The sequence below is a fragment of the Spodoptera frugiperda genome, chromosome 21, assembly GCF_023101765.2.
Source record: "Spodoptera frugiperda isolate SF20-4 chromosome 21, AGI-APGP_CSIRO_Sfru_2.0, whole genome shotgun sequence".
Classification (NCBI taxonomy): Eukaryota; Metazoa; Arthropoda; class Insecta; order Lepidoptera; family Noctuidae; genus Spodoptera; species Spodoptera frugiperda.
In genome coordinates, this window is record NC_064232.1 from 7,656,635 (window position 1) to 7,684,331 (window position 27,697).

Here is a 27,697-nt window from a genome sequence, read left to right on the forward strand (position 1 = left end):
TTCACTGACATTGACATTTAAGACGACACGCAGTTTATCGATTTTTAGAATGTTGTGGATGTTAGAAAGAGTTAGCAGCATACAGTTCTTCCTTGCTAGACAAGGACAGAATAAAGGTTATGTTGATATTCGATGATATTATTGTGATTCATTCATACTCACAAGACGAGATTTGTTCATCAGCAGATATTTTGTTTGATAGTTTACGGAAACTAGAAAGTGTTTCTAAATATTTAGTTTCTATTAAATAAGCAAAATGGATTTAGCTCGACTGCCGAACGATAAGAAACTGCAACTGTGCCGATGGTACTTCAAAGGTATTGTGTCGTGTAACAATATTTGTGTTTTTGTTCGTATTTGGATTTCTACAAGATAATGGCCAGAGATATTCGTAAATAATTATCATGATATGGTCAAAACAATGTCTTGATTTCAGATAACAAATACATAGAACAGTTATGATAGGTACCCAATCGGAAAACAGTAACTTCTCCATATTTTATTGACTACCTAAGTTTATATCGCACACCCACGCAGGGTGGTTTTTAGTCAGTAAGAGTCTGACACTCCCTCTCACCTCACCTAAGGCGGGAGAAGCAGTGAAAACAAGTGAACAAATGAGGTGGTGAGGTGGTTCAATGTTGAAATTCGAGGCCCTCAAACAAGGTAACTCATGAGTGAGGGACACATCACCAGGGACAGAAGACATTGGAAGAATTTCCTCTTTCAACTGGGGTCCTGCCGAGTAGCCATATTGTAGTTAGCCATTGCATGAGACAAACATAAAGATGTGAGTTTATGTAGTTAGTTATGTTTTTCTACTTATTTATTTATCTTCCAGTGGGCTGCCTGCTACTGCCATTCGTGTGGGCGGTGAATGCGATCTGGTTCTTCAAGGAGGCGTTCATGAAGCCTCCATACGATGAACAGAAGCAGATCAAGAAATGTAAGTACTTGTAGTTAATGTTAGGAGTCGCAGGCAGCCAGTGGATGCAGCTGGTGAACTGTTGTTCTTCAGTGTGGTGGATTAAAGGGAAGGCCTTTGTCCTGATGATGATGAAGTCATGCCTTTTATGCCTAAAGGGGTAGACTACAAATTATGGTGTGTAATACCTGAATTATCTTTGCCTCACGGTGCCCAACAAATGCAAAATCATGGAAATCGGTTCATGCGTTCTGAAGTTATAAATGATAAATGATATTTATTCCTGCAATTAGATTTTTAAGTGTGGGAGAGCCATGCTTCGGCACGAATGGGCCGGCTCGACCGGAGTAATACCACGGCCTCACAGAAAACCGACGTGAAACAACGCTTGCGTTGTGTTTCGTTGTGTGAGTGAGGTTACCGGAGGCCCAATTCCCCCTTCCCAATCTTCCCCATCCCCATTCCCGAACAACAAGCCTTAAATTCCTGACTCCCAAAAAGCCGGTAACGCACTTGTAAAGCCTCTGGTGTTTCAAGTGTCCATGGGCGGCGGCGATTGCTTACCATCAGGTAATACGTCTGCTCGATAACCGGCATGTCTCATAAAAAAAAAAAAAAAAAAAAAAAAAAGATTATAATATAACACTTTTACACGTCAATATTTGAAATAGCTAGATGAGACGGGCATTTCCTATCCGACTACTCTGAGAAGAAATGCCGAAACAAACTCAGAGGTCATAGTCTCTTTTAAAGTCCAGACAATGAAATAGAGGATAATGTGAGAGAACCGTGCAAGTTGGTTCTGTAGTGGTCTTTAGAGGAAAGAACCACAACAGTATGAGTTATAGCACCAGGAAGGAAAACCCGACTTATTTCTATACTAGCTTCCGCGCGGTTTCACCCGCTCTGCCCGGCTCCTATTGGTCACAGCGTGATGTTTTATAGCCTTAATCGATAAATGCACTATCCAACACAAAAAGAATTATTCAAATCGGACCAGTAGTTCCGGAGATTAGCGCGTTCAAACAAACAATCAAACAAACTCTTAAGCTTTATAATATTATATAAGTATAGATAAGATAAGTATTATAAGCCTCAATGTCCTCTTCCAGACGTCCTAATGAGTGCGGTGGGAGCCATAGCCTGGGTGGCGGTGTTCGCGATCTGGATCACGGTGTTCCAGCTGCAGCGCGTGTCGTGGGGCGCCACGGGCGACGCGCTGTCCTTCATAGTGCCGCTCGGACGCGCTTAGAGAGATGAGGAGCTAATGTGAAGTGCAGTGATAGTGTGTGATGGGTTACGGCCGAATTTGATAACTGTTCTTAATCCAAAATGTTCTCGACTTTAGTTAGTACAAGCTTTTATTTAACTCATCTTAAATAGGAATGATGACGGGGTATGAAAATTAAACATCTATTTAGTCCGTCAGTTAGCTAATGAAAAAATATTAGACACGTATTTTTTTATTTTGTCATATTATAAGATAACAATACTTAGATAAAACGAAGCAAAGTTTAGGAGTGGGAACAAATACGTCATTTCTACGTATAAAATGTACCTAGGAGTGACGTCACGCGATATTTCAAATCGATATATCTTCGAAAGTATTTGATTTTGGATTGAGATGTGTTGTTATATTCGGCCGTGAGTGTATAATGACATTCCGTGGAGTTGTCGAGGACTTACTGATGTAATCTGTAGAGATTTGTAATCTTTCTTATGGAAATATGTTTAATTTACTAAACGCAACGGTTTACTCACGTTAATATGTATATTGAAAAAAGCTACTACTAGTTTCGAGTCACAGAGGGACTTTTCATCATGAGCAGCGTGGGCGGACGGCGACATTGCGCAGCTTACTGAGCGCATGTTACTACAGTCCTTTTTAAATACGTATTATAAAATACAAAATTATATAGATAATTTTAAACCAACGACCCGTCTCCACGTTGCTCATGATGAAGAGTTCCTCTGTGACTCGAAACTAGTAAAACTTTTCTCCATTAATGTACGTGAGTAAACTGTGATTTTTAGTTAATTTAGAATGTCTCATGATAGTTATTATGGAAAAATGTTTAACATTATTCTGTATTCATTCAAATTAAATTAATTACGAGACAATATTTGAATAATGCTTGACAAATTGATATAGCTACCTACTACCTATTTATTCATGTTGCAATCTGTTAAATTATTACATTATATTTCCTGCCGCACTCAGAGACATTTAATGATTACTTAAACTATTTCTTAGTTCAGTAACGATTTTGTTCCGAAAACAATTGCTAAGGAATAGTTTAATCATTAAATGTCTCTGAGTATGGTAGTAGAGTAAGCAAGCCAGCCTTACCACTGCAAGAGTGAGATGGAAAGATATGAATGTTATAAGTTAGAGGGGGATGACTGTGCTCACACTGTTACTTAATATAAATTGTAATTTTGTCAATTGTAAGTGGGTCCCAAACTAGGGAAGTAATTCCTTGTACCCATCATTTATTCAACCTTGGTTAGTGTAGCTTAACACGTTGACTGTCCTATATATTTTGGATAATCTCGTTGATACGTCCAATGGAACTTAAAATATTCTACTGATTAAAAGTGAAAGTTTTATTCTTTCAAGTCTTTGTTCATACGTCCCTAGAAAAATCAAAGTTCTAGCTCACACGTCCAGTGCAGTAAAGGCAGTTCAGTTGCCACTGACTAATGCATTGCATATGCACGGACGTCACAGCTAGATCAACATTGCATTACATGTAATGCACTGACAGTCAACGTGTTACTTTGTATGTTTGAGAGGCTATATTTCAGCGACTGGTTGCGCTACCAACAAAATGTATACAGCTTTATAGAGTGTTACTCACTTGGCGTTCGCTTGGTTGCGCAACCAATATGTCGGCGAGACCAGTTCGAACGGCAGCATATAATTTATTTTATATGTTGCCCCACACTAGTGTTTTCTCCTGTGTCGTGTGTGCGTTTACAAACATACAAGTTCACATACACATGACACACAGACCCGAAACAACAATTTGTGGATCGCACAAAGAGTTGCTCCGTGTGGGAATCGAACCCGCTACATGTTGCATGGCAGCCAGTTGCCCAGGCACGGCGCCAACCGTGCACTCTGGTGTCTGGCCCTAAGCCAAATGTTCATGTATAATGCAAATATTTTTTCATGTTTATATAAAATGTCATAATATATGTATGTAACTATGTCTATCAGAGAAAAATGTACTTTATTTCTTTAAAGTCTCAGCTGATTTTGGAATAGCAAAATTGTTTAGTAACATTGTTTAATGAAATTGCACTTTATTTATTGTGTCTTAGAGTACATAATGACTTGATGAATGGAGCTTTTTATACTTGTAATAGGTAATGAATAAGTTAAAACATAATTTGTTAATTATTATTAATTATTAATAATGAAATAATAAAGACAGACATTGAAATGGTCAATCTTGTATATTTATTTATTTATTTATATAAACAAACTGATATTTTGTACAATTATATACATAACTACAGATTATATAATATAAATGCTAAAACATTACATTGTATTAAAAAAACGTAACATCACGCCTTTTAACCACAATGGGGGTAGACAGAGGGGGATACACACAACCCCTCTTGCATTAATCCCCTTTTAGGGCGAGCCTATTGGCACAGAAACACACAAAATACGTAGTTTACCTAAACCGGAAATCGAACCTAAGATGAACGAGGCAGTCTAAATATCTACTACGTAATTTCTTAGATACGATGACGTCATAAATATTCATATATAAAAAAGTTGTCAATGTGCGAGTGTATGGAATGACTATAATACTAAATAAGTCGCGTGAATCAATACATTAGTCACCACCCCTACTCTTCATGTGGGTGTCATATACCCGACTAAGGAACTACACATTAGACAGAGACCGTGCAGCAGCGCTCTCTGATAAACCTGAACCTTTTACACTGCGATCTCCAACCCCCCTACTTGTGGGGATTATGGCAAACCCCTCTTATGTAGAGGAGGCTCATAGTCCAGCAGTGGACTGTCACTCGCTATAGATGATCATTCGTCACGTATTTTATTGGGGAGTAAGTAGAATAGTAGGTATTTTATGCACAAACCTAAATACTACTTGATTTGGTATGTTGATGAATAATTAATTATTATGTATATCGGCTTACTCACGTAACTGTTTAACGAGGAATTCTATTTATTGGTGGAGCGGGAGGGAGTGTCAGACTCATACTGACTAAAAACCACCCCGTTTTACTACCTTTCGAACCGGAACCTCGGTAAACCCGCTAGGCAGTCCGCAGCTCCGGATCTGACCTAGACCCCCTACCCCCGATGTCATCCGAAATGAGCAAAACAAAGACCCCCCCCCCCTCTCCCCTATAGCGCTGACGTAATACTAGAACGTCCCCTAGGTATCCAATATCTACATACATAATTTAAATTGATTTATAAAAGTTGACCGCAGCTACCTAATTAAATAACAGTTATTATACATTTTTTTAAGGGGGAAAATCATCCAATGACTTCTCCCGCTTTGGGTGAGGGGAGAGGGAGTGTCAGACTCTTACTGACTAAAAACCACTCCGTTCCTACTCCTGCTTGTCGAGCCGGAGCCACGGTAAACCCGCTAGGTAGTCCGCAGCTCCGGAGTTATACAGTACCATGTCTATCGGTAGATTTTGGCTGTTTATTTAGTTTTCGCCAACCGTGTAGCTACTCAATTTTAAGACGCTCTCAAGACTAGTTCTGTCCCTATCAATTCTTTATAAAGTGACAGAGATAGCACGATATTTAAGTACAACTTAAAATTGAGTAGCATTTCAGTATTCGGGCGTGAGGCTGCTTTCCACCAGAGTAGAATGATGTATTTGCTCCCATTCCTAAACGTTTGATTCGTTTTATCTAAGTATTGCTATCTTTTATGACGAATTAATTTTCATACCCCGTCATCATCCCTATTAGAAGTGTGATTAATTCAGATTCTTAGATTTTATTACAGAATTCATTACAATATAAAACAAAGTCGCTTTCTCTGTCCCTATGTCCTTTTGTACGCTTAAATCTTTAAAACTACGCAACGGATTTTGATGCGGTTTTTTTAATAGATAGAGTGATTCAAGAGGAAGGTTTATATGTATAATACATGCATAATATATCACTATTGCACCCATGCGAAGCTGGGGCGGGTCGCTAGTGAATAATAAAAACGAGTCACATTTAATTTATTTTGATATTGGTTGATTTACTGCCATCTAATGTTTTACTTCATTCATCGTATAGAAAGTAACTGTGCGTATACGGCGCGGTTACGGTGCGTTTCCTCTGCGTGTACTGTGCGTTTACTCGACGCGTACTCGCGGCGGCGATGCCATGCGTCGCTCCTGTTTTATCTTCAACATCTCTGTGTATGCTATCCTGTGGAGGTAAACAAGAAAATGTATTAGATTATGATTATTATTTACTTGAGAAAAGCTCTATTAGTTTCGAGTCACAGAGGGACTCTTCATCATGAGCAGCGTACAACAGTGCGACCTTTTTATCCCCGAAGGGGTAGGTAGAGGTACACATTACGGCACGTAATGCCACTATACAATGTACACCCACTTTTTACCATTTGTGTTATAAGTCCCATGTAATAGGGAGTGAGCACAATTTCAGAACATTAGGAGGAGGGGCACAATTCCAGACTCAGTGTTACTGAGAAAAAACGGCTTTCAGAAAATTTCTCATTTGCCCGACTTACTTGACCCGCTTTATGTTCAAAAGTGGCTTCCAGGTCTATTAATTTTGACTTTGACTTTGACCCGGGAATCTAACCCACTCGAGCAACGAGTAATGAAAGTATACAGCAACAATGCTACATACCTGAGCAGTAGGAACAGTGCCATGAAGTTGCACGCGATGAGCATGTCCAACTATACAGTATTGATGCTACATACCTGAGCAGTAGGAACAGTGCCATGAAGTTGCACGCGATGAGCATGTACAACTATACAGTATTGATGCTACATACCTGAGCAGTAGGAACAGTGCCATGAAGTTGCACGCGATGAGCATGTACAACTATACAGTATTGATGTACATACCTGAGCAGTAGGAACAGTGCCATGAAGTTGCACGCGATGAGCATGTACAACTATACAGTATTGATGCTACATACCTGAGCAGTAGGAACAGTGCCATGAAGTTGCACGCGATGAGCATGTACAACTATACAGTATTGATGTACATACCTGAGCAGTAGGAACAGTGCCATGAAGTTGCACGCGATGAGCATGTACAACTATACAGTATTGATGTACATACCTGAGCAGTAGGAACAGTGCCATGAAGTTGCACGCGATGAGCATGTACAACTATACAGTATTGATGTACATACCTGAGCAGTAGGAACAGTGCCATGAAGTTGCACGCGATGAGCATGTACAACTATACAGTATTGATGTACATACCTGAGCAGTAGGAACAGTGCCATGAAGTTGCACGCGATGAGCATGTAGAAGACGTGCGTCCACGAGTGGGACGACACCACGCCCGCCAGCATCGGACCTATCGCCGCGCCTATACACCATACACATTCATATTATTATTATTACTTTAATAGGGGCCATCCATAAATTACGTCACACGAATTTCATGATTTTTGACCCTCTCCCCCGCGCTTGTCATAGTTAATCACATTTGTGAGACCCCTCTCCCTAGTGTGACGTCACATTTTATAATTTTACATCTAGATTTTTTTGTAATAGTTTCAAGTTCATGTTTTAACAGTTAGATTATAATAATTGAAATGTGACGTCACGAAATTTAAGACCCCTCCCGCCCCCTTGTCACATAAAGTCACACTACGTTGACCCGGGAGGGGTTCTAAACGTTCCTAAAAGTGTGACGTAATTAATGGATGGTCCCATAGGGGACAAACGAGCTGACTATTAGAAAGAAAAAAATAGATTTTCATATTTGACAGCATGTCAAGATATATGTACTTAGTTACGTTAGTGGATTTTGAATTAATAGATTTGCAACTGTATCTGCATCTAACAATAGAATTTAAAATCCACTGAAAAATCTACTTTTAAGTGTAGGAGAGCCATGCTTCGGCACTGCTGGGCCGGCTCGACCGGAGTGATACCACGGCCGAGCAGTACACCGACGTGAAACAACGCTTGCGTTGTATGAGTGAGGTTCAATTCTCAATTCTTTCCTTCCCAATCCTCGATTCCTCAAAAACACTTAAATTAGGTAAATGAGCTGACGGATCACCACCTGATGATCATCACCTGATGGTAAGCAATCGCCGCCGCCCATAAACACTAGAAACACCAGAGGCGTTACAAGTGCGTTGCCGGCCTTTTGGCGGTTAGGAGGTTAGGAATTTAATGGTTGTTGGGGAATCGGGGATGGGAAGTTTAGGAAGGGGGTAATTGGACCTCGGATAACCTCTCTCACACAACGAAACACACCGCAAGCGTTGTTTCACGTCGGTGTACTGCTCGGCCGTGGTAACACTCCGGTCTAGCCGGCACAGCAGTGCCGAAGAATGGCTCTACCACACTTTGTATTCAATTCAATTCAATCCTATTCAATTCAATTCAATTCTAGTCAATTCAATTCAATTCTATTCAATTCTATTCAATTCTATTCAAATCTATTCAAATCTATTCAATTCTATTCAATTCTATTCTATTCTATTCAATTCTGGTCTATTCAATTCTGGTCTGTTCAATTCTATTCAATTCTGGTCTGTTCAATTCTATTCAATTCTATTCAATTCTATTCAATTATATTCAATTATATTCAATTCTATTCAATTCTATTCAATTCTATTCAATTCTATTCAATTCTATTCAATTCTATTCAATTCTATTCAATTCTATTCAATTCTATTCAATTCTATTCAATTCTATTCAATTCTATTCAATTCTATTCAATTCTATTCAATTCAATTCAATTCAATTCTATTCAATTCTATTCAATTCTATTCAATTCTATTCAATTCTATTCAATTCTATTCAATTCTATTCAATTCTATTCAATTCTATTCAATTCTATTCAATTCTATTCAATTCTATTCAATTCTATTCAATTCTATTCAATTCTATTCAATTCTATTCAATTCTATTCAATTCTATTCAATTCTATTCAATTCTATTCAATTCAATTCTATTCAATTCAATTCTATTCTATTCAATTCTATTCAATTCTATTCAATTCTATTCAATTCAATTCTATTCAATTCAATTCTATTCAATTCAACTACTATCTCCTAAAGTACTGACCGAGACTCCCAGTGCCGTCAATGATGGCGGTGACGGTGGCGAGCGCGCGGCTGTTCCCCGCGAGCGAGTGGTGCGTGCCCAGCTCGGCGCTGACAGCCGTGGTGATTAGTGCGTAGGGTCCGTTCACCAGCGCGCCCGTCATCACCAGCAATATCACCGACATTATATACGACGTGCCTCCCCACCACTGGTATAGGAATAGCTGGGGGGGAAACAAGTTATTGTAAATCTTTATATATACATATAATTCTTCTGTAAGTGTGTATGTCACTGAACTTCTCTTAAACGACTGGACCGATTTTGATGAAATTTTTTGTGTGTGTTCAAGGAGATCTGAGAATGGTTTAGATTCACAATTTTGTCCGCTGGACACTGTTTTTTAATGAGTTTTTAATTTAATAGTAGTTGTTGATTTAGGAATGTTTTACATAGGATCCGACAAATTTTCAAATTAAAGACGTGTAGACAGGACAACGTCTGTCGGGTCCGCTAGTAAATTATAAATAAATGATAAATGATATTTATTTTTGCAAATAGGTTACAATGTAACCCTTTTACACGTCAATCTCTTAAATAACTAGATGAGGCCGGCATTTCCTATCGGACTACTCTGAGAAGAAATGCCGAAACAAACTCAGAGGTAATAGTCTCTTTTAAAGTCCAGACAAAATCAATTAAAGATGTCGGAGAAAATGATGAATGATGAATTAAAGACCGTCGTTATTCTTCACGTGGGTGTCTTAAGAGTTAAGAGAGCAGTTGTCTCTGATACACCTGATCCTTGTAATCTGTGATCTTCAAAGTACCTGCCAAGTATGGGGATTATTGTGAGCTTTCATATATAGAAGAGACACATAGTCCAGCAGTGTACTGTCATTTACTTTTGACAAATAAAACAATTTCGATGAACATTATCAACCACGATCATTAACAGAACCATGAAACGCTTGAAACAATAATCCCCACCAACATCACCAACAATGGGGATTAATGAAAAAACTCTCTATCTGTATTTATATACAATACAAAGTATGTAGTCACGTACCATGGGTGCGCAGGCGCAGTAGAAGCAGACGCAGACGAGCGCGGGCGCGGCGCTGCAGTCTGCCACTAGGCCGGCCACGATGGCGCCCAGCACGCCGCCCACGTCGAACACCGTGCTCAGCTCGCCCGACTGACGGGCGGAGAGGCTCGCTGGAATTAACGAGAGGGGGTTTATTAGAGAGGGGGTTGGGGGGAGTAGTGATGATACGAAGGGTGACTGATAAAATGAAGAAGTTGATGTGAGAGAGAGTAAAGTATGGGCTCGCCATGCTTCGGCACGAATGGGCCGGCTTAACCAGAGGCCCAATTGAGGCCACCTGAGGCCCAATTCCCCCTTCTCAATCTTCCCGAGCCCCGATTCCCGACCACTATTAAATTTCTATATAATTCTTCTGTAAGTGTGTATGTCACTGAACTTCTCTTAAACGACTGGACCGATTTTGATGAAATTTTTTGTGTGTGTTCAAGGGGATCTGAGAATGGTTTAGATCCACAATTTTATCCGCTGGACAATGTTTTTATTTGATAGAAAGGGGGATTGAACCCTTAGTACGGGCTTGCTTAGTACGTTGTAGGATTTTGGAATGTTTTAGCATTGGATCCGACAAATTTTCAAATTAAAGCCACGTCGAATAAACAAACAACGTCGGAAAACCAAAAGTCCGCTAGTCAATCGTATTATACGAAGCGAAAGTAATCGAAACGAGACCGCGTTAGACGCTCTGATTGGTTAGTTTACTAAGGGTACTGTAGTTTCATCATGATTTGACGGACAAACATCCAAACAAACTTTCACATTTATAATATTACCGCAGTACTCAGAGTCACTTGATTGTTACTTCACCCAGTCTTTAGCAATTGGGTAGTATCCTCGGTCAAAAATAAATATTTACAACTTTTCAATACAATAAAATATTAAAAAATAATCACACTCTCATTCATAAATTTGATGAACTATTTAATTTTCGATTTTTTCTAGCAAAATTTCTAGAAATAAGTCAAAAACTTTTGGCGTCATAACGCACTATTTCATACAAAGTTCATAGAAAATATCGTTTTTGACGTTTCGAAAAAAGTAATGAATTTGACTAGTAGGAAACTAGGCAACTAGCCTATTCTTTTCGGAACAAAATCATTACTAAAGAAACGTTTAAGTAATCATTAAATGTCTCTGAGTGTGGCAATTAGTGTGAAAAGTGAATAAAATAGCAATACTCACGCAGCGTATACCGGATGTATGAGGGCAGCCAGTAGAGGAACGTGTAGCTGACGAGCTTCGCGAAGAACAGAGACAGCGAGAACTCCACCACGCCGGGGATGCGCAGCGCGCGCCCGAGGGACACCGCGCCCTCCGCCGGGGAGGGCCGGAGGAGGGACGTGCGCTCTGTTATGTCGTCCTGGGGGTGTTACACAAATATTATAACCAAATCGTGATACATTGCAAAGAAAGATGAACATTTTTTAATAAAAAGAAAGCGCCATGATCACGGATGAACTTTTTTTTATTATCTTTTTATTTTTGGAACGTTGTCCCACACTTGTATTTCCTCCTGTGTCGTGTGTGCGTTTACAAACATACAAGTTCACATACACATGACACCCAGACCCGGAACAACAATTTGTGGATCACACAAAGAGTTGCTCCGTGCGAGAATTGAACCCGGCACCCATAGCGCGGCAGCCAGTTGCCCAGCCACCGCTTGTTCATTTCTGTTTCATCCGTGATCATGGCGCTTGCAACAGTGCCGAAATATCGGAAACTCATAGACATAAATAAACATGGTAAATATCCCGTCTCAAGTTCTAATGTTAGTGTTAGTGACCATGTCAGTTTAATAACTTATAAAAAAAAGGAAACTGTATTCAATTACCTTTACTGCCACCATATTTTTTAAGTCAGTCTGAAAAATTACTATGCTGAAAACCGCATCAAAATAGGTTCAGCCAAACGCGAGATAATCGCGCACAAACATCATACTGAAATTAGAGTTATTTATAAATTGCAAATGGGAGTTATTTGAAAATGTTAATAACGACTTTATGAATATTGAGATAAGTCACATTATCAAGTGAAGAGTAATAAAATATAATAATTAATTTTACCATACATACCTTATTGTTCTGAAATTAATACCGAGTGATAAGTAAGTTTTATTTTTTTGTAATATTTTTGTAGTTAAGGAGATTAATAAGCTATATCACGCCTTTTATCCCCGAAGGGGTAGGCAGAGGTGCACATTACGGCACGTAATGCCGCTATACAATGTACACACACTTTTCACCATTTATTTTATAAGTCCCATGTAATAGGGGGTGAGCTTATTACCATATACACAACACACAATTCCAGACTCCGTGCTGCTACTGAGAAATTTTTGAAAAATAGCCTAGTAATACTTCGCCCGACTCGGGAATCGAACCCCAAGACATCTTGACCGGCAGTCGAGTAGTTTAGGAGATTAGTAATATTATTGATTGTACGGACAAACAAACTGAATAGTGAATATATTTATATATATAAATATGTATGTATATACTTACATGTGCCGCGTTAGCAGAATGTCGGTTGGGCCGGAGACTCGCAGACTGCGGGGACAGACAAACATACTGATGTTAAACACATGCAATAATATACTTTAACCACGTAAACATAGAGTTGATTTTCCAATTAGATAATAATTATAACTAAAAACAAAGGAAAACCAACTTTAAATTTACGTATTTAGAGTTTATTTTTCCAATAGATTATTGCAATGCATTGATTAGACTGAAATGACTTGATACATCGTTATTACCATATAGTGAGTGCCAATGTAAAATGAACCTTATATTGTTTTCGTTAGAGTTCAATATTATCGACCAATGTATAAGGGTGCAAAGTAAAATGAACCTTATACGTTTTGCTTTAGAGTTCAAAATTATCGACCGATGTATAAGGGTGCCAATGTAAAATGAACCTTATATTTTCCTTTAGAGTTCAATATTATCCACCAATGTAAACCGGTGCAAAGTAAAATGAACCTTAGCATATTAGATATAAAGTAGTAAATCAGTTACCTGGTCTCCCACGATGACCGATGACTCCTCGTCCTCGTCACCTTCGTCCTCTTCATCAGATCGTGTCGTTTGACGCGACGGCTGTTGGCAAGGAAAGCTGAGTGAGTGATTGTGAGTGAGTGAGAGAGTGGGTGAGTGAGTGAGTGAGTGAGTGAGTGAGTTTGTGTATTTGAATAAGTGAGCGACAAACTGAGTGATTGAGTGAGAGGGTGTATGTGAGTGACTGAGTGAGTGAGTGAGTAAATGAGTGAGTGAGTTAGAGAGTGCGAGTGTGTGATTGAGAGAGTAAGTGAGTGACTGAATAAGTGCTTACTTCTTTTAAACACCGAAAAGTTAGATAGAGCTGCACGAACATATACAATGTAACAGTTACGTTATGAGCCCCGTATAATACTCACAGAGTTCCTCCCATTGACGGCGGCGGCGAGCCCCAGGTGTCTGGGGTCGGGGGCGAGGAACAGCCACACCACGCCGCCCACCGCGCCCATCACCAGCCCCGGGTAGATGAACGACAGCGACCAGTCCGAGTCCACGTACTCCGCCGCCATTATTGTACCTACACATATATTATGATAATATGAAGAGGAGACTGGAAAATATAGAGGGGATACTGGAAAACATGGAAAGCAGATAGGAAAGGATTACTTAGGAAGGATCGGAAAACAAACCTTTGACCGGTCTGAAAATTAAACCACTCAAATAGTAAAAACTCGTCACATACATAACTTCACGCTTGTCACCCATGGGAGTAGACAGAAACAATGGAACGCCAATTGCTACAACGTCTTACACACCTGTTTCGCTTCATCAACAGCCATTAACCTTTCCATGCATGCTAAATGACATTGACTGCACCGTTTGGTGCGGTAGCTGGGCAACTGGCTGCGGTGCAACGTGTAGCGATTTCGATTCCCGCACGGAGCAACTCTTTGTGTGATCCACAAATTGTTGTTCCGGGTCTGTGTGTCATGTGTATGTGAACTTGTATGTTTGTAAACGCACCCACGACACAGGAGACAATCCTAGTGTGGGGCAACGTTTTTTTTTAAAATAAAAACAAAGGAACGGTTACGTTGTGTTTTGTTGTGTGAGTGAGGTTACCGAAGGCCCAATTCCTCCCTTCCCAATCCCCGATTCCCCAAGCAACCCTTAAATTCCTAACCCCCAAAACGCCGGCAACGCACTTGTAACGCCTCAGGTGTTTCGTATATCCATAGGCGGCAGCGATTACTATTACCATCAGGTGATCCATCTACTCTTTTACCGACTTATTCCATAAAAAACAACCTCCCCCAACCTAATCCTCAATGCTCGTGTCGTGACCCCGACGAATAACTCTCTGGTTGACTATATTTCGCCATGTTGCTCTATCTTCGGCGATGTGGACGTATAATCTCCAGTGTGGCACGGATTTGGTCCGACCAACGCATCGGACTCCTGCCCCTTGGTCAAAAAACAACATCTTTATATATATAATTCTTCTGTAAGTGTGTATGTCACTGAACTTCTCTTAAACGAGTGGACCGATTTTGATGAATTTTTTTGTGTGTGTTCAAGGGGATCTGAGAATGGTTTAGATTCACAATTTTGTCCGCTGGACAATGTTTTTTTAATAAATTTTTAATTTATCAGTAGTTGTTGATTTTGGAATGTTTTACATTGGATCCGACAGACGGCGCTACCATCGCAGTGTCAAATATTAATGACGTTAGATATTGTCATAACATTTGAATAACAATTTTCAGCAAAAAGGTCCAGAAAGTTTTAGCTTATTAAAAAAAGTTTAAAATTTTCAAATTAAAGACGTGTAGACAGGACAACGTCTGTCGGGTCCGCTAGTCTACCATAAAATCGTGGGCTACTCACCCAATATATTCCCGAGCGAGGTGTGCGAGTTCCAGATGCCGAAGATGAGCCCCTTCTTGCTGTTGCCGAACCACTTGCCCACGATGGCCACCGTGCCCGGCCAGCCCGTCGTCTGCGCGATACCCGCGCCCGCCTGGAAGGGGAGTAGAGGGGTTAAATAGGAAATATAGTAAACAAGTCACCAACATAAATAAAGTAATATTGCACAATGAAAATAACAGTTACATACAAACTTATACTGAGTTGCAGCGGTATGGGAGGTTGTGGCGGGCTTGTCCCATAAAAAAAGTTACATACAAACTAACTTAGGCTTATCTGTATTAACAATTATGGGTAATATAGACTGCCTCGTTGGTTGAGTGGTCGCAAGTTCCCAGGTCGGGCAAAGTATTGTTTTTTATGGGACAAGCCCGCCACAACCTCCCATACCGCTGCAACTCCTGTGCACCAGGATCTACAGTAGATACAACCATGCAAACACCGGAACACTGAAGTCCGGCGCGTCCCAGGGACATGAATGACGGGCAAAATTTAGCAAACCAGGCGAACTCCGTTTCGGCACCGTTCTCCCGTTTTTCCTGCTTTTCTCTTGAAATATTTCCTGAATTTTCTTTGCTATAAACCTCACGGAGCCCGAGACCTTTCCAACGAATGCAAAACCGTGGAAATTTGTTCGTGCGTTCTGGAGTTATAGCGTCAGGAAAGAAAACCCTTTTTTTATATTATGGATTACACTGTAGTGCCACAGACCTGCACGAGCAGGTAGTAGGAGATGTCGTGCACGTTGTAGGTGCGGCCGATGCCGAACAGGTAGCAGAAGTATAATATGACACAAACCTGCACGAGCAGGTAGTAGGAGATGTCGTGCACGTTGTAGGTGCGGCCGATGCCGAACAGGTAGCAGAAGTATAATATGACACAAACCTGCACGAGCAGGTAGTAGATGTCGTGCACGTTGTAGGTGCGGCCGATGCCGAACAGGTAGCAGAAGTATAATATGACACAAACCTGCACGAGCAGGTAGTAGATGTCGTGCACGTTGTAGGTGCGGCCGATGCCGAACAGGTAGCAGAAGTATAATATGACACAAACCTGCACGAGCAGGTAGTAGGAGATGTCGTGCACGTTGTAGGTGCGGCCGATGCCGAACAGGTAGCAGAAGTATAATATGACACAAACCTGCACGAGCAGGTAGTAGGAGATGTCGTGCACGATGTAGGTGCGGCCGATGCCGAACAGGTAGCAGAAGTATAATATGACACAAACCTGCACGAGCAGGTAGTAGGAGATGTCGTGCACGTTGTAGGTGCGGCCGATGCCGAACAGGTAGCAGAAGTATAATATGACACAAACCTGCACGAGCAGGTAGTAGGAGATGTCGTGCACGTTGTAGGTGCGGCCGATGCCGAACAGGTAGCAGAAGTATAATATGACACAAACCTGCACGAGCAGGTAGTAGGAGATGTCGTGCACGTTGTAGGTGCGGCCGATGCCGAACAGGTAGCAGAAGTATAATATGACACAAACCTGCACGAGCAGGTAGTAGGAGATGTCGTGCACGTTGTAGGTGCGGCCGATGCCGAACAGGTAGCAGAAGTATAATATGACACAAACCTGCACGAGCAGGTAGTAGGAGATGTCGTGCACGTTGTAGGTGCGGCCGATGCCGAACAGGTAGCACAAGTATAATATGACACAAACTTGCACGAGCAGGTAGTAGGAGATGTCGTGCACGTTGTAGGTGCGGCCGATGCCGAACAGGTAGCAGAAGTATAATATGACACAAACCTGCACGAGCAGGTAGTAGGAGATGTCGTGCACGTTGTAGGTACGGCCGATGCCGAACAGGTAGCAGAAGTATAATATGACACAAACCTGCACGAGCAGGTAGTAGGAGATGTCGTGCACGTTGTAGGTGCGGCCGATGCCGAACAGGTAGCAGAAGTATAATATGACACAAACCTGCACGAGCAGGTAGTAGGAGATGTCGTGCACGTTGTAGGTGCGGCCGATGCCGAACAGGTAGCAGAAGATGGCGGACGTCAGCATGCCCAGCGACAGGAAGTAGCGCAGGTCCACGCGCTCAGCCACCATGCCTGCGGACACACGGACATACATACATACAGATATTAAGATATGAGTTGGTGTAGAGGCCGGAGGCCCAATTCCCCCTTCCCAATCTTCCCCCTCAAAAAAAGCGTTGTTTCACGTCGATTTACTGTGAGGCAACACAATGACAATATACAAGAATACATAGTATGTATATATAGATATAATCACGGAACCATTTTCGTGCGGAAATCGATTTGTAACAGACGTCAGATCTTGATAACACAAACGGCGCATGATAAAACAAAATACTGCAGTGTTCTACTGTTGGAACAATAATGAGTAATTGAGTGTAAAAATGTCAGACGAAATTTATGATAAAATAATAATAAGTAAATATGTGGGCTCGCCATGCTTCGGCACTGCTGGGCCGGCTCGACCGGAGTGATACCACGGCCGAGCAGTACACCGACGTGAAACAACCACAGCGTTGTGTGTGAGGTTACCGGAGGCCCAATTACCCCCTTTCCCAATCTTCCTTATCCCCAATAATCCTCAAATTACTAAAGTATACGCCTTCTATCCCCGAAGGAGATATCCCAGAGGTGCACATTATGTCACGTAATGCCGTTATACAATGTGATAGGGGTGGGACTTCTAACCCGTTAAGGCTGAGTACTACATCTAATTTTATCGACAAAAAAGTAATATGGGGGGTTGAAACCCCAATTGAAAATATTGAAAAATAGCGATTTTTTCGGTAAAAATTATTCAGAATTTATTTTTTTCTCACCAAAACATTATCAAACATATGAAAAAAGTAATGAATTAGTTAGCCAAGGTTATTAGCTACCGTTTGTCGTTTTTTTTTGTTTCTACGACGCATACAACCTTTGATATAACATAAAGTAGGAAAAATATTAAAATAGCCCCATGAATAGGTGGTGAGCCTATTGCCTTATATTATCGAAAAACCGAATAAAGCCCAGCAATACTTCACCCGACCCGAGAATCGAACCCGAGACCCCTTGCCCGGCAATCGTACTCGCAACCACTCGACCAACGAGGCAGGCAGTGAAACAAAACATTTCAAAATCAATTTTGCCCTACTCAAAAATCGAACCCACTAACGCACTACAATCAGATATAATCAAATACTAATTTATGTGAAATATTTGCTAATTAGTTTATCGTTGGTCGTTAGTACGTGTGCTCGCGTGCCCAAGGTCGCGGGTTCGATGTCTGGTTGGTGACAAACGTACCTACGTCACTACAGCTGGTCTATGAGCGACGTAGACTATTTACTTACAATGTGGACTGTTCAATTAATAATTAATTGTATCCTTACTTATGCTGTATGGGGAGACCTCTTATAACTTAATTGAAACTACATATTTGTTATTATCTTGGCTCACTGATATACGAATTGAGAACCTCCTCCTTTTTTTTGAAGTCGGTTAAAAATGAGTGAAATAGTGCATAATTTTCTATGAATTTTTGATTAATTATTGTTTATTATTTTTTTTTCAGTTTTGGTTGAAATATTTACTTGTATTATGGTTCTGTGGACGAGTACTACTTGTAGTTTCACTTAAATCATATGAGTGTTCTCCATACTGTATTAGAATTGGCATGACTTTTTTAATTGAAGATAAGTAGTTGAAGGGATGGAGAGTGACATAGGCTACTTTTTTCTTTTTCTAACCCTCTCACTTTCCTCAAATAATTAGGGGTAGAAGTTTGTAGGGAGCGATTGTAATTTTCATTTTCAAGGAATATAAATCTAAAGAGTTCGTTAGTTTAAACGCGCTAATAAATCCAAAGCTACTGGTCCGAATTGAATAATTATTTTTGCGTTAGATAGCCCATTTATCGAGGAAGGCTATAGGCTATAAAACATCACGCTACGCCCAATAGGAGCCGAGCAGCGAGTGAAAAAGTGCAAGAGTAACTAGTTTACAATGTACTAGCTACTTCCGCGCGGTTTCACCCGCTCTGCTTGGCTCCTATTGGTCATAGCGCGATGTTTTATAGCCTACAGCCTTCCTCGATAAATGCGCTATCCAACACAAAAATAATTATTCAAATCGGACCAGTAGTTCCGGAGATTAGCGCGTTCAAACAAACAAACAAACAAACTCTTCAGCTTTTAGGAGGCAAACGAGCAAACGAGTCACCTGATGGTAAGCGATCAGCGCCGCCCATGGACACCCGCAACACCAGAGGAGTCACAGGTGCGTTGCCGGCTTTGAAGGGTTCAGCTTTATAATATTAGTATAGATAAATATTATTTATAATATACTAGCAAACCTGGCGAACTCCGTTTCGCCACCAATGATTTTTCCTGTTTTCCTGCTTTTCGCTTTAATTATTCTTGCTACAAACCTCACGGAGCCCGGGACCTTTCCAACGAATGCAAAACCGTGGAAATCGGTTTGTCTGTTCTGGAGTTATAGCGTCAGGAAAGAAAACCTGACTTATTTTTATATTATAGATAATGTATTACCTGAAACAAACATGGCGCCCGCGTACGAGAACAGGAACGCGGAGTCCAGCGTGCCAAGCAGCGTGTTCGCGTCCGCCGTGTCTGTAACGTGCAACATACCACTCTATTACTATAAGGATTACAGTTCATTTTGCTATGAAGTAGGTACTGAGGTGAAGGCAGATAGCAATGTTATTGTATAATGAACTTTACAAGTCTGGTATTAAAGCTCAATTTTCTGCGTACCTATTGCAATGAATTAAACTGGTGTAGATATTAGAACCAAATGGAATGTTAATGTAAAATGAACTTTACAGTTTTGGTATTAAAGCTCATAGTTTTTTGGCACCTATTATTAGTGTTATAAGGTAACTCGATTCGTTTCAACGCCATACGCATTACGCAAGCTGATTATAACTATGGGCCTCAGGTTTACCTCGAAACCAATCGAGTTACCTCGTAAATTACAAAATTAATTTATTATGTTATTTTAACTATTTAACGAATGTTACTCACTAAACGGCGCCCAGTTGCACCACTGGTCGTCATTGGGGTCGGTTCCCGGCGGAGGCACGAGCGCTGAGCAGTTCTGGTGCAACACACTCTTCACCACGGATATCGGTTTGCGCGTCAAGTGGTATGTCATGTACGTGAAGAATGTTAACACGAGCACCGAACCTTGGTACCTGCGGGTGGGAGACGATAGTCAGTTATAATGAACAAGCCTTTTTTTTGAGGGGGAACATCATCCTATTACTTCTCCCGCCTTGGGCGAGGCGGGAGGGAGTGTCAGACTCTTACTGAGTAAAAACCACCCCGTTCCTACTCCTGCTTTTCGAGCCGGAGCCCCGGTAAACCCGCTAGGTAGTCCGCAGCTCCGGAAATGAACAAGCCCGGAGCTGCGGATGGCCTAGTGCCTACGTCTCCGGCAGAGGAACAGGGTGGTGTTTAGTCAGCAACTGTCGTACTCAGAGTAATTTAATGGTTACTTAACCCAGTCCTTAGCAATTGTTTTAGGAACTAAATCGTTGCTAAGGAATAGTTGAAATGCAACGACACGCCTTTTAAGTTACGAGAGTTGAATTCCCGGGTCGGGCGAAGTAATGCTGGGGTAATTTTCAGATTTTCGAAAATTTCTCAATAGTAGCACGGAGTCTAGAACTGTGTCTGGTGTATGGCAATACGCTCACTCTCTATAACATGGAACTTATAACACAAATGTTGAAAAGTGAATAGGTTGCTTATGGGCAGACGTGCTCCATCGTAGGCCGCATCATCACTTACCACCAGGCTAGATAGCGGCCAAACCAACCCATCAAATGTAAAAAAAGTGAGTGTACATAGTATAGCGGCATTACGTGCCATAATGTGCACTGCCTACCCTTTCGGAGATAAAAGGCGTGACGTTATACATACACAAAAAAAAATTGCTAGTTTTTGCTATAGTAGCGCGGGCGAAGCGGATATACGTAAAAATGTTCTTGTACAATATTGTTGGTTATAGATAACACATTACGTCGGTATTTAGGTAACTATGTATATGTATGTATGTATGTGTGAAAATATGTGTCACACGAGTTATTTTAATATTTCGGAAGTTAACAATAACTACCTAGTTACTAACTGTCATGACACAAAAAATACGAAAATCTGTCTAGCTATTCTGTAACTAACGAGATTTCAGTTTTCTTTTTATAGTTTTTTTTGTGGTATAAAACGATAAAATATATTAATGAAGGGGCAAATTAAAAGTAAGTATTTTTAACCGACGAGCATACATGAAGAGACTTATAGCCTAAGCCTTAAATACTTTAATATAAAAATATGTTTCATTAAATAAACATCTCGGTGAAGGTCGTTCTATACCGGGATCTTATACTATTTTGACTGTAGATGAAGTAAGAGAGGTGTGTAAGAGTCGTAGCAATTGGCGTTCCATAGTCTCTGCCTACCCCCATGGGAGACAGGCTTGAAGTTATTTAAGTATGTATGTAAAACGATAAACGAGCAGACGGATAAGCAATCACCACCGCCCATGGACACCCGAAACACGCTATTTGTGCTTTTAGTGTGAGCAAACTTTCTCCTATTACGAAACAAAGGCTGAATCTCGATTTATTAAGCAATGCTCAGCAGTTTAGGAGTTACAGTGTAACCGTATGACAAACACGATGAATCATACTTCGTGCATAGTCCGTGTAATGCGACACTGCAATGCATTACTGGAAACACGACTCATTATATACATTCTAAGTGTTCTACATCATTGTTTTGATTTCCGTGACTTAACTATCTTGCTAACAAGTATCACTACATAGTATAAAACGAAGTCGCTTTCTCTGTTTCATGTCCCTTTGTACGCTTAAATCTTTAAAACTACGCAACGGATTTTGATGCGGTTTTTTAATAGATAGAGTGATTCAAGAGGAAGGTTTATATTATGTATAATACATGTATGATGTATCACTATTGTACCCATGCGAAGCTGGCGCGGGTCGCTAGTTACAGACAAATTCGAAAGTTTGTCTGTATGTTTGTTACTCAATCACGTCTAAACGGCTGAAGGGATCGGGATGAAATTTGTCGTGACGCCACGAGACGCGCTTTCTTCAATTACTGTTTGGAATTGAGTAATTATTTTTGTGTTGAACAGCTCATTTGGGTTATAAAACAAGACTTGGGGGGGGGGGGAATCATCCAATGACTTCCCCCGTCTTGGGCGAGGCGAGTGGGAGTATCGGACTCTTAGGTACTAACTAAAAACCACCCCGTTCCTACCTACGCGGGAGTAAAATATCACGGTACGATCGAAACTATCCGAGTAGCGAATAAAACCGTGTACGAGGGGCTGGTGAATTAAGTAAATTAGTTTCCGGCATCGATTCCGCCCGCATCAAAACTTTCATTGTCATACATTGATCGATATAAAATAATCCGGAGCTGCGGACTACCTAGCGGGTTTACCGGGGCTCCGGCTCGACAAGCAGGAGTAGGAACAGGGTGGTTTTTAGTCAGTAAGAGTCTGACACTCCCTCTCGCTTTGCCCTGGCGAGAGAAGTCATTGGATGATTTTCCCCCAGAAAAAAAAAACTATCGTGAGACATAGTAAATTAACTAAACATTACGTAGACCGCGCGACGTCGCCGCGTCTGCGCACGCTGCTCATGATGAAGAGTCCCTCTGTGACTCGAGTAATCCGTGATTTTTAGTTAATCACTACATAGTATAAAACAAAGTCGCTTTCTCTGTCCCTATGTCCCTTTGTACGCTTAAATCTTTAAATCTACGCAACGGATTTTGATGTCGTTTTTAACCCCCGACGCAAAAAGAGGGGTGTTATAAGTTTGACGTGTCTGTCTGTCTGTCTGTCTGTCTGTCTGTCTGTCTGTCTGTCTGTGGCATCGTAACTCCCGAACGGATGCAGTGATTTCAATTTAGTTTTTTTCGTATTAAAGGGGACTTATGTGCGAGTGTTTTTAGACATGTTTGATGAAAATCGGTTGAGCCGTTTTAAAGTTATGGGCGGTGAAAGTAACGTAAGCGGGAGATTAACCGAAGGTCTGCAAATATACTGGGATGGGGTCTCAAATGAAACCGCACTGAAAGAAAATATTGAAAGATATCATTTTTTCGTATTAACAAAAATAAAAAATTAAATAAAAAATTAAAAAAATAAATAAAAATATTAATAAAAAAAATTAAAAATAAAATATATTTTTTTTATAAAATACATAAATATAAAACCTGCACCAATGTAATCTTTAGCCTACTTACAAACTAGTAATTAATAAGTAAAAAAAAAATCAAAGCGAACGAGCTTGACCTTGAATGTAATCTTTACCTTAACAAGAATTGAAATTATAGTAAGTATATGAAATATACTAAGCCTAACTTAACCTAACCTACCTATAAAAAGTATGAAATAAAAAATTAAATTAAAAATTTAAAAAACCCCCGACACAAAAACTTAATTTCCCTTTAAAAAGTAAAAAATAATGAAAGAAACTTAATCTTAAAGTACCTAAGAATGTACTAATAATTCTAAAAAAATACGTCGCGTTGGGGGACCGCATGAATACGGACTGCATACCGCCGCTATATTTCTATTTTCTGCGTTATAGTTAAGTACTTAAACATCAATTTACTTTAATGTTAACACCAAGCATGTGATACTTATGAAAAAATCGTAGAGAAGTAAGAAATAATTAGGAGCGGTCCCCCCAACGCGACGTATTTTTTTAGAATTATTAGTACATTCTTAGGTACTTTAAGATTAAGTTTCTTTCATTATTTTTTACTTTTTAAAGGGAAATTAAGTTAATAGATACGAGTGATCCAAGAGGACGGTTTATATGTATAATACATGCGTAATATATCACCATTGCACACATGCGTAGCTGGGGCGGGTCACTAATTTCATATAAAAGTTATTTAAGTATGTATGTACATATGATTGTCCATCTGTTTATCCCCTCCTGTGTCCCCTTATTTACGTCGATATCAAATTTCTGTCCGTACAGTTGAATGACCGTAACAATGTGATGTACAGACAAACAGAGTGACTAATATTCGCTGTAGTTATTTGAGTTGCATATCAAATTATAATAACAAGTATCACATAGCTGCCTCGTTGGCCGAGTGGTTGCTAGTGCGACTGCCGGGCAAGGAGTTTTAGATTCGATTCCTGGGTCGGGCTAAATATTGCTGAGCTTTTTTCGGTTTTTCAAAAATGTCTCAGTTCACAAAATAAATTGTGAAAAGTGGTAACTACATTGTACAGCGGCATTACGTGCCGTAATGTGCACCTCTGCCTAACCCTTTGGGGATAAAAGGCGTGACGATATAAAAAAGAAAGTATCACATATCCAGGTAGGTAAACATGTTCTTCATAATGATTGGTTGGTGGTATCTACACAAACCGAATATTTTAATGGGTAATTCATGTCGTATGTATTACTATAGAGATAACGGCGAAATGCTGAATTGCATCTGACACCGCTTTTGCAATGGCCTATATCTGCAAGTTTGACACTATGCATGTGTTAGAGATATAATCGCGCACAAACATATAGAAAAAATAATAACTACAGGTAAAACGCGGAACCTCCTTTTTTGACTAGAATTGGAACTTAACCATGTTTTAAAATTTTAATGAGTTTCCGATATTTCGGCACTGTTGCACGCGCCATGATCACGCGCGTTTATCCGTAATCAAACATGGTATATATCCCGTTTTAAGTTCCAATTCTAGTGTTAGTGACCATGTCAGTTTAATAACTTATACTCCTTTTTTGAGTCGATTAATTACAAAGAGGAACCTACTTTTAGGAAAGAGGTTAAAGTTAAGGGTAATAGAAATTATATATAGTTTCCCATAATCTCCGAACTTAGCAAACAGGTTGGAGATCGCCACAGACCAGGCTCAGTAAATTCCTAGATTCTACCATAAACGTATCGTATCGTCCGCGGTCCTGTGAGGTAAAATGTAGCCCTATGTGTAATTTCAGACCATAATCTACTCCTGTTCCAAATAACATCCCGATCCCTTTAGCCATGACGTGATTGAGTACAAACAAACTTTCGTATCACATTATAATATTATAAATGTGAAAGTTTGTTTGTTTGGATGTTTGTCCGTCAATAATGCTGAAACTACTGAACGCATTTTGATGAAATTTGGTATACAAACAGGGTATGAGCTGATTTGGATGATAGGATACTTTCTATCCCACGGGAACGCGGACGAAGCCGCTGGGAGAAGCTAGTTTATAATATTAGTAAGATACACAATTTCAATGGTGACTTAATTACTAGTATGTAATTAATTTGTGGTTTGTAAATCATGTGGTTGAATGAGTTGAGTGTGGTTTTGGTTGTGATTACATACTTAATAATAGAATTGTTTTATTAGTTTATTGTCTGGCTCAGACGTCAAGACAACCATAAAATAGCACATTTCGTGGGCTTTTGTTTGAGGAGGGAAAATCATCCAATCATATCAACCGCCTTGGGTGCGGCGAGACGGAGTATCAGACTCTTACTGACTAAAAACCATCCCATTCTTACTCCTGTTACTTGAGGAAGTACAGCCATGATGTAATGTTACACACACACACACACACAACGTCACGCCTTTTATCCCCGAAGGGGTAGGCAGAGGTGCACATTACGGCACGTAATACCGCTATACAATGTACACCCACTTTTCACCATTTGTGTTATAAGTCCAATGTAATAGGGGTGAGCCTATTGCCATATCCTGGACACAATTCCAGACTCCGTGCTACTACCGAGAAATTTTTCGAAAATTCGAAAAAAGCCCAGTAATACTTTGCCCGACCCGGGAATCGAACCCGAGACCCCTTGTTCGGCAGTCGCACTTGCGACCACTCGACCAACGAGGCAGTCAGTAATGTTACAATAATTATAATATGTTTTATATAAAATATATAGGTACTTATATACAGTGCTATATACTTATCATTCAACACATAGGTACTTCATGTTATCACGATCATTTCATGCGTGACTGAGTGTTACACTGAGTTCTAACTGTGCTGGTATAATTGCCGACTGCTAATCTACTAGCTGACTGAGAGATTACACTTCACTGAGAGGTTAAGCGAGGTGAGGTCGGGTTTTGGATGGGTAATTTGGTAATGATTACAGTGAAATATGCCCAGTATATGGCAATAGGCTCACCCTCTATTACATGGGACTTATAACACAAATGGTGAAAAGTGGGTGTACATTGTATAGCGGCATTACATGCTGTAATGTGCACCTCTACTGACCATTCAATGATAAAAGGTGTGATGTTGGATTACAGTGAGATAGAAAAGGAGACTTCTCTTCTGAATTGATGATTATACTGTAATTCTTGTTCAAGCTCTATGGTAATAGCTGCAGAGTAGAATACATTTGTCAGCACCCCTACTCTTCCTGCGGGTGTCATATACCCGACAAACTGACTACATATTTTATAGAAACAGAATAGAATATGTAATAAAGAAATTTATATTAAACCTCTTTTGAGCAGCTAGAATAAAGTAATCAATAGCTGTAGCAGTATTTTTATGTGTTTTCATTGTGTATAAAACTTAATTGCACCTTGAGTCAATTACAACTATTATTTAATAGTTATAAATACAACCGTGGCCTGTATATGCTTCACTGGAAGTTGAAACCTTGTATTTTTTTTAACAGTCAGAGAATCTTACACATTTAGCATTCTGGCATTGTTTGACCATTTTACAAATAAAATAATTAAGAAATAGTGATAAGGAGGCATTGAAATTGAGTTTTAATTAGTCATTTGGCTAATTAGTGGTGATTTGCGCGGGTTAAATGTAATATTTGCACTTTATAAGCACATTATTGGTCAAACAACATTCATGATTAGATTTGTAAGACCAAATACAATATAAATGACAGAATAAACTTTTAAATAATTCTAAATCTAAGTCAAGGTATTAAGCCATACAGCCTATGTGACTCACCATCGTAGTCGGTTGATCTGAAGTCTAGGGCAGCAATAGTTGCTCAGTTTCTGAATGAGTTGGATGCCCACGGGGGCATCTCGACTGACGCCGCTCATCCTCCAGTACTTCCGTTTAAAAGTCCTCGCGACACCGTCCGGCACGAACCTCATTCACGCCCCTTCACCGCAACAAACACATTGTTATAACAACACACCTTTTGTTTACATCGACAATGAAAATAAACTTCGATCACGATTCTGCCTATTCACTAATTTTTTCTTAAATATTGAAGTCAAAATTTTTGTTATTTATCATATAATTCACGAGTTAATTTTACAGTCGTTTCTTTCGAGATTTTCGCGATAAAAATAATATTTTACAGCCGTATGTTACTATCGACACGTCCTCTGCGATTGCGTTGCGTTACTAAGCGCATCTTCGCTCTTTAGCCCTGACATTTCCCTCTCGCTTACACTTGTGAAGACAGAAAAGGTC

At 40.1% G+C, this 27,697-nt stretch overlaps 2 protein-coding genes across 5 annotated transcripts; one reads left to right on the forward strand and one right to left on the reverse strand.

The window, feature by feature from the left end:
• The first annotated feature begins 140 nt into the window (after window positions 1-140).
• LOC118280335 (gamma-secretase subunit pen-2) lies at window positions 141-2,287 on the forward strand. The gene is made up of 3 exons (XM_035600310.2): window positions 141-317; window positions 842-946; window positions 2,038-2,287. The coding sequence occupies exons 1-3, from the start codon at window positions 257-259 to the stop codon at window positions 2,175-2,177; spliced, it is 306 nt and encodes a 101-aa protein (XP_035456203.1). The 5' UTR covers window positions 141-256; the 3' UTR covers window positions 2,178-2,287.
• A 2,081-nt stretch (window positions 2,288-4,368) lies between these two features.
• LOC118280397 (glucose-6-phosphate exchanger SLC37A2) lies at window positions 4,369-27,632 on the reverse strand. 4 transcript variants are annotated; one of them, XM_050702256.1, is made up of 13 exons: window positions 27,221-27,632; window positions 20,238-20,407; window positions 19,743-19,823; window positions 17,063-17,283; window positions 15,188-15,320; window positions 13,720-13,877; window positions 13,322-13,402; window positions 12,806-12,850; window positions 11,484-11,661; window positions 10,266-10,414; window positions 9,221-9,422; window positions 7,394-7,502; window positions 4,369-6,356 (listed from the first exon to the last, which is right to left on the reverse strand). In XM_050702256.1, the coding sequence occupies exons 1-13, from the start codon at window positions 27,370-27,372 to the stop codon at window positions 6,281-6,283; spliced, it is 1,755 nt and encodes a 584-aa protein (XP_050558213.1). In that variant the 5' UTR covers window positions 27,373-27,632; the 3' UTR covers window positions 4,369-6,280. The 4 variants fall into 4 exon arrangements, with proteins under 4 accessions (XP_050558213.1, XP_050558214.1, XP_050558212.1 ...); XM_050702257.1 differs by having other exon boundaries at window positions 17,150-17,283; window positions 27,221-27,631; XM_050702255.1 differs by having other exon boundaries at window positions 5,660-6,356; window positions 7,321-7,502; window positions 17,150-17,283.
• Window positions 27,633-27,697: the final 65 nt, after the last annotated feature.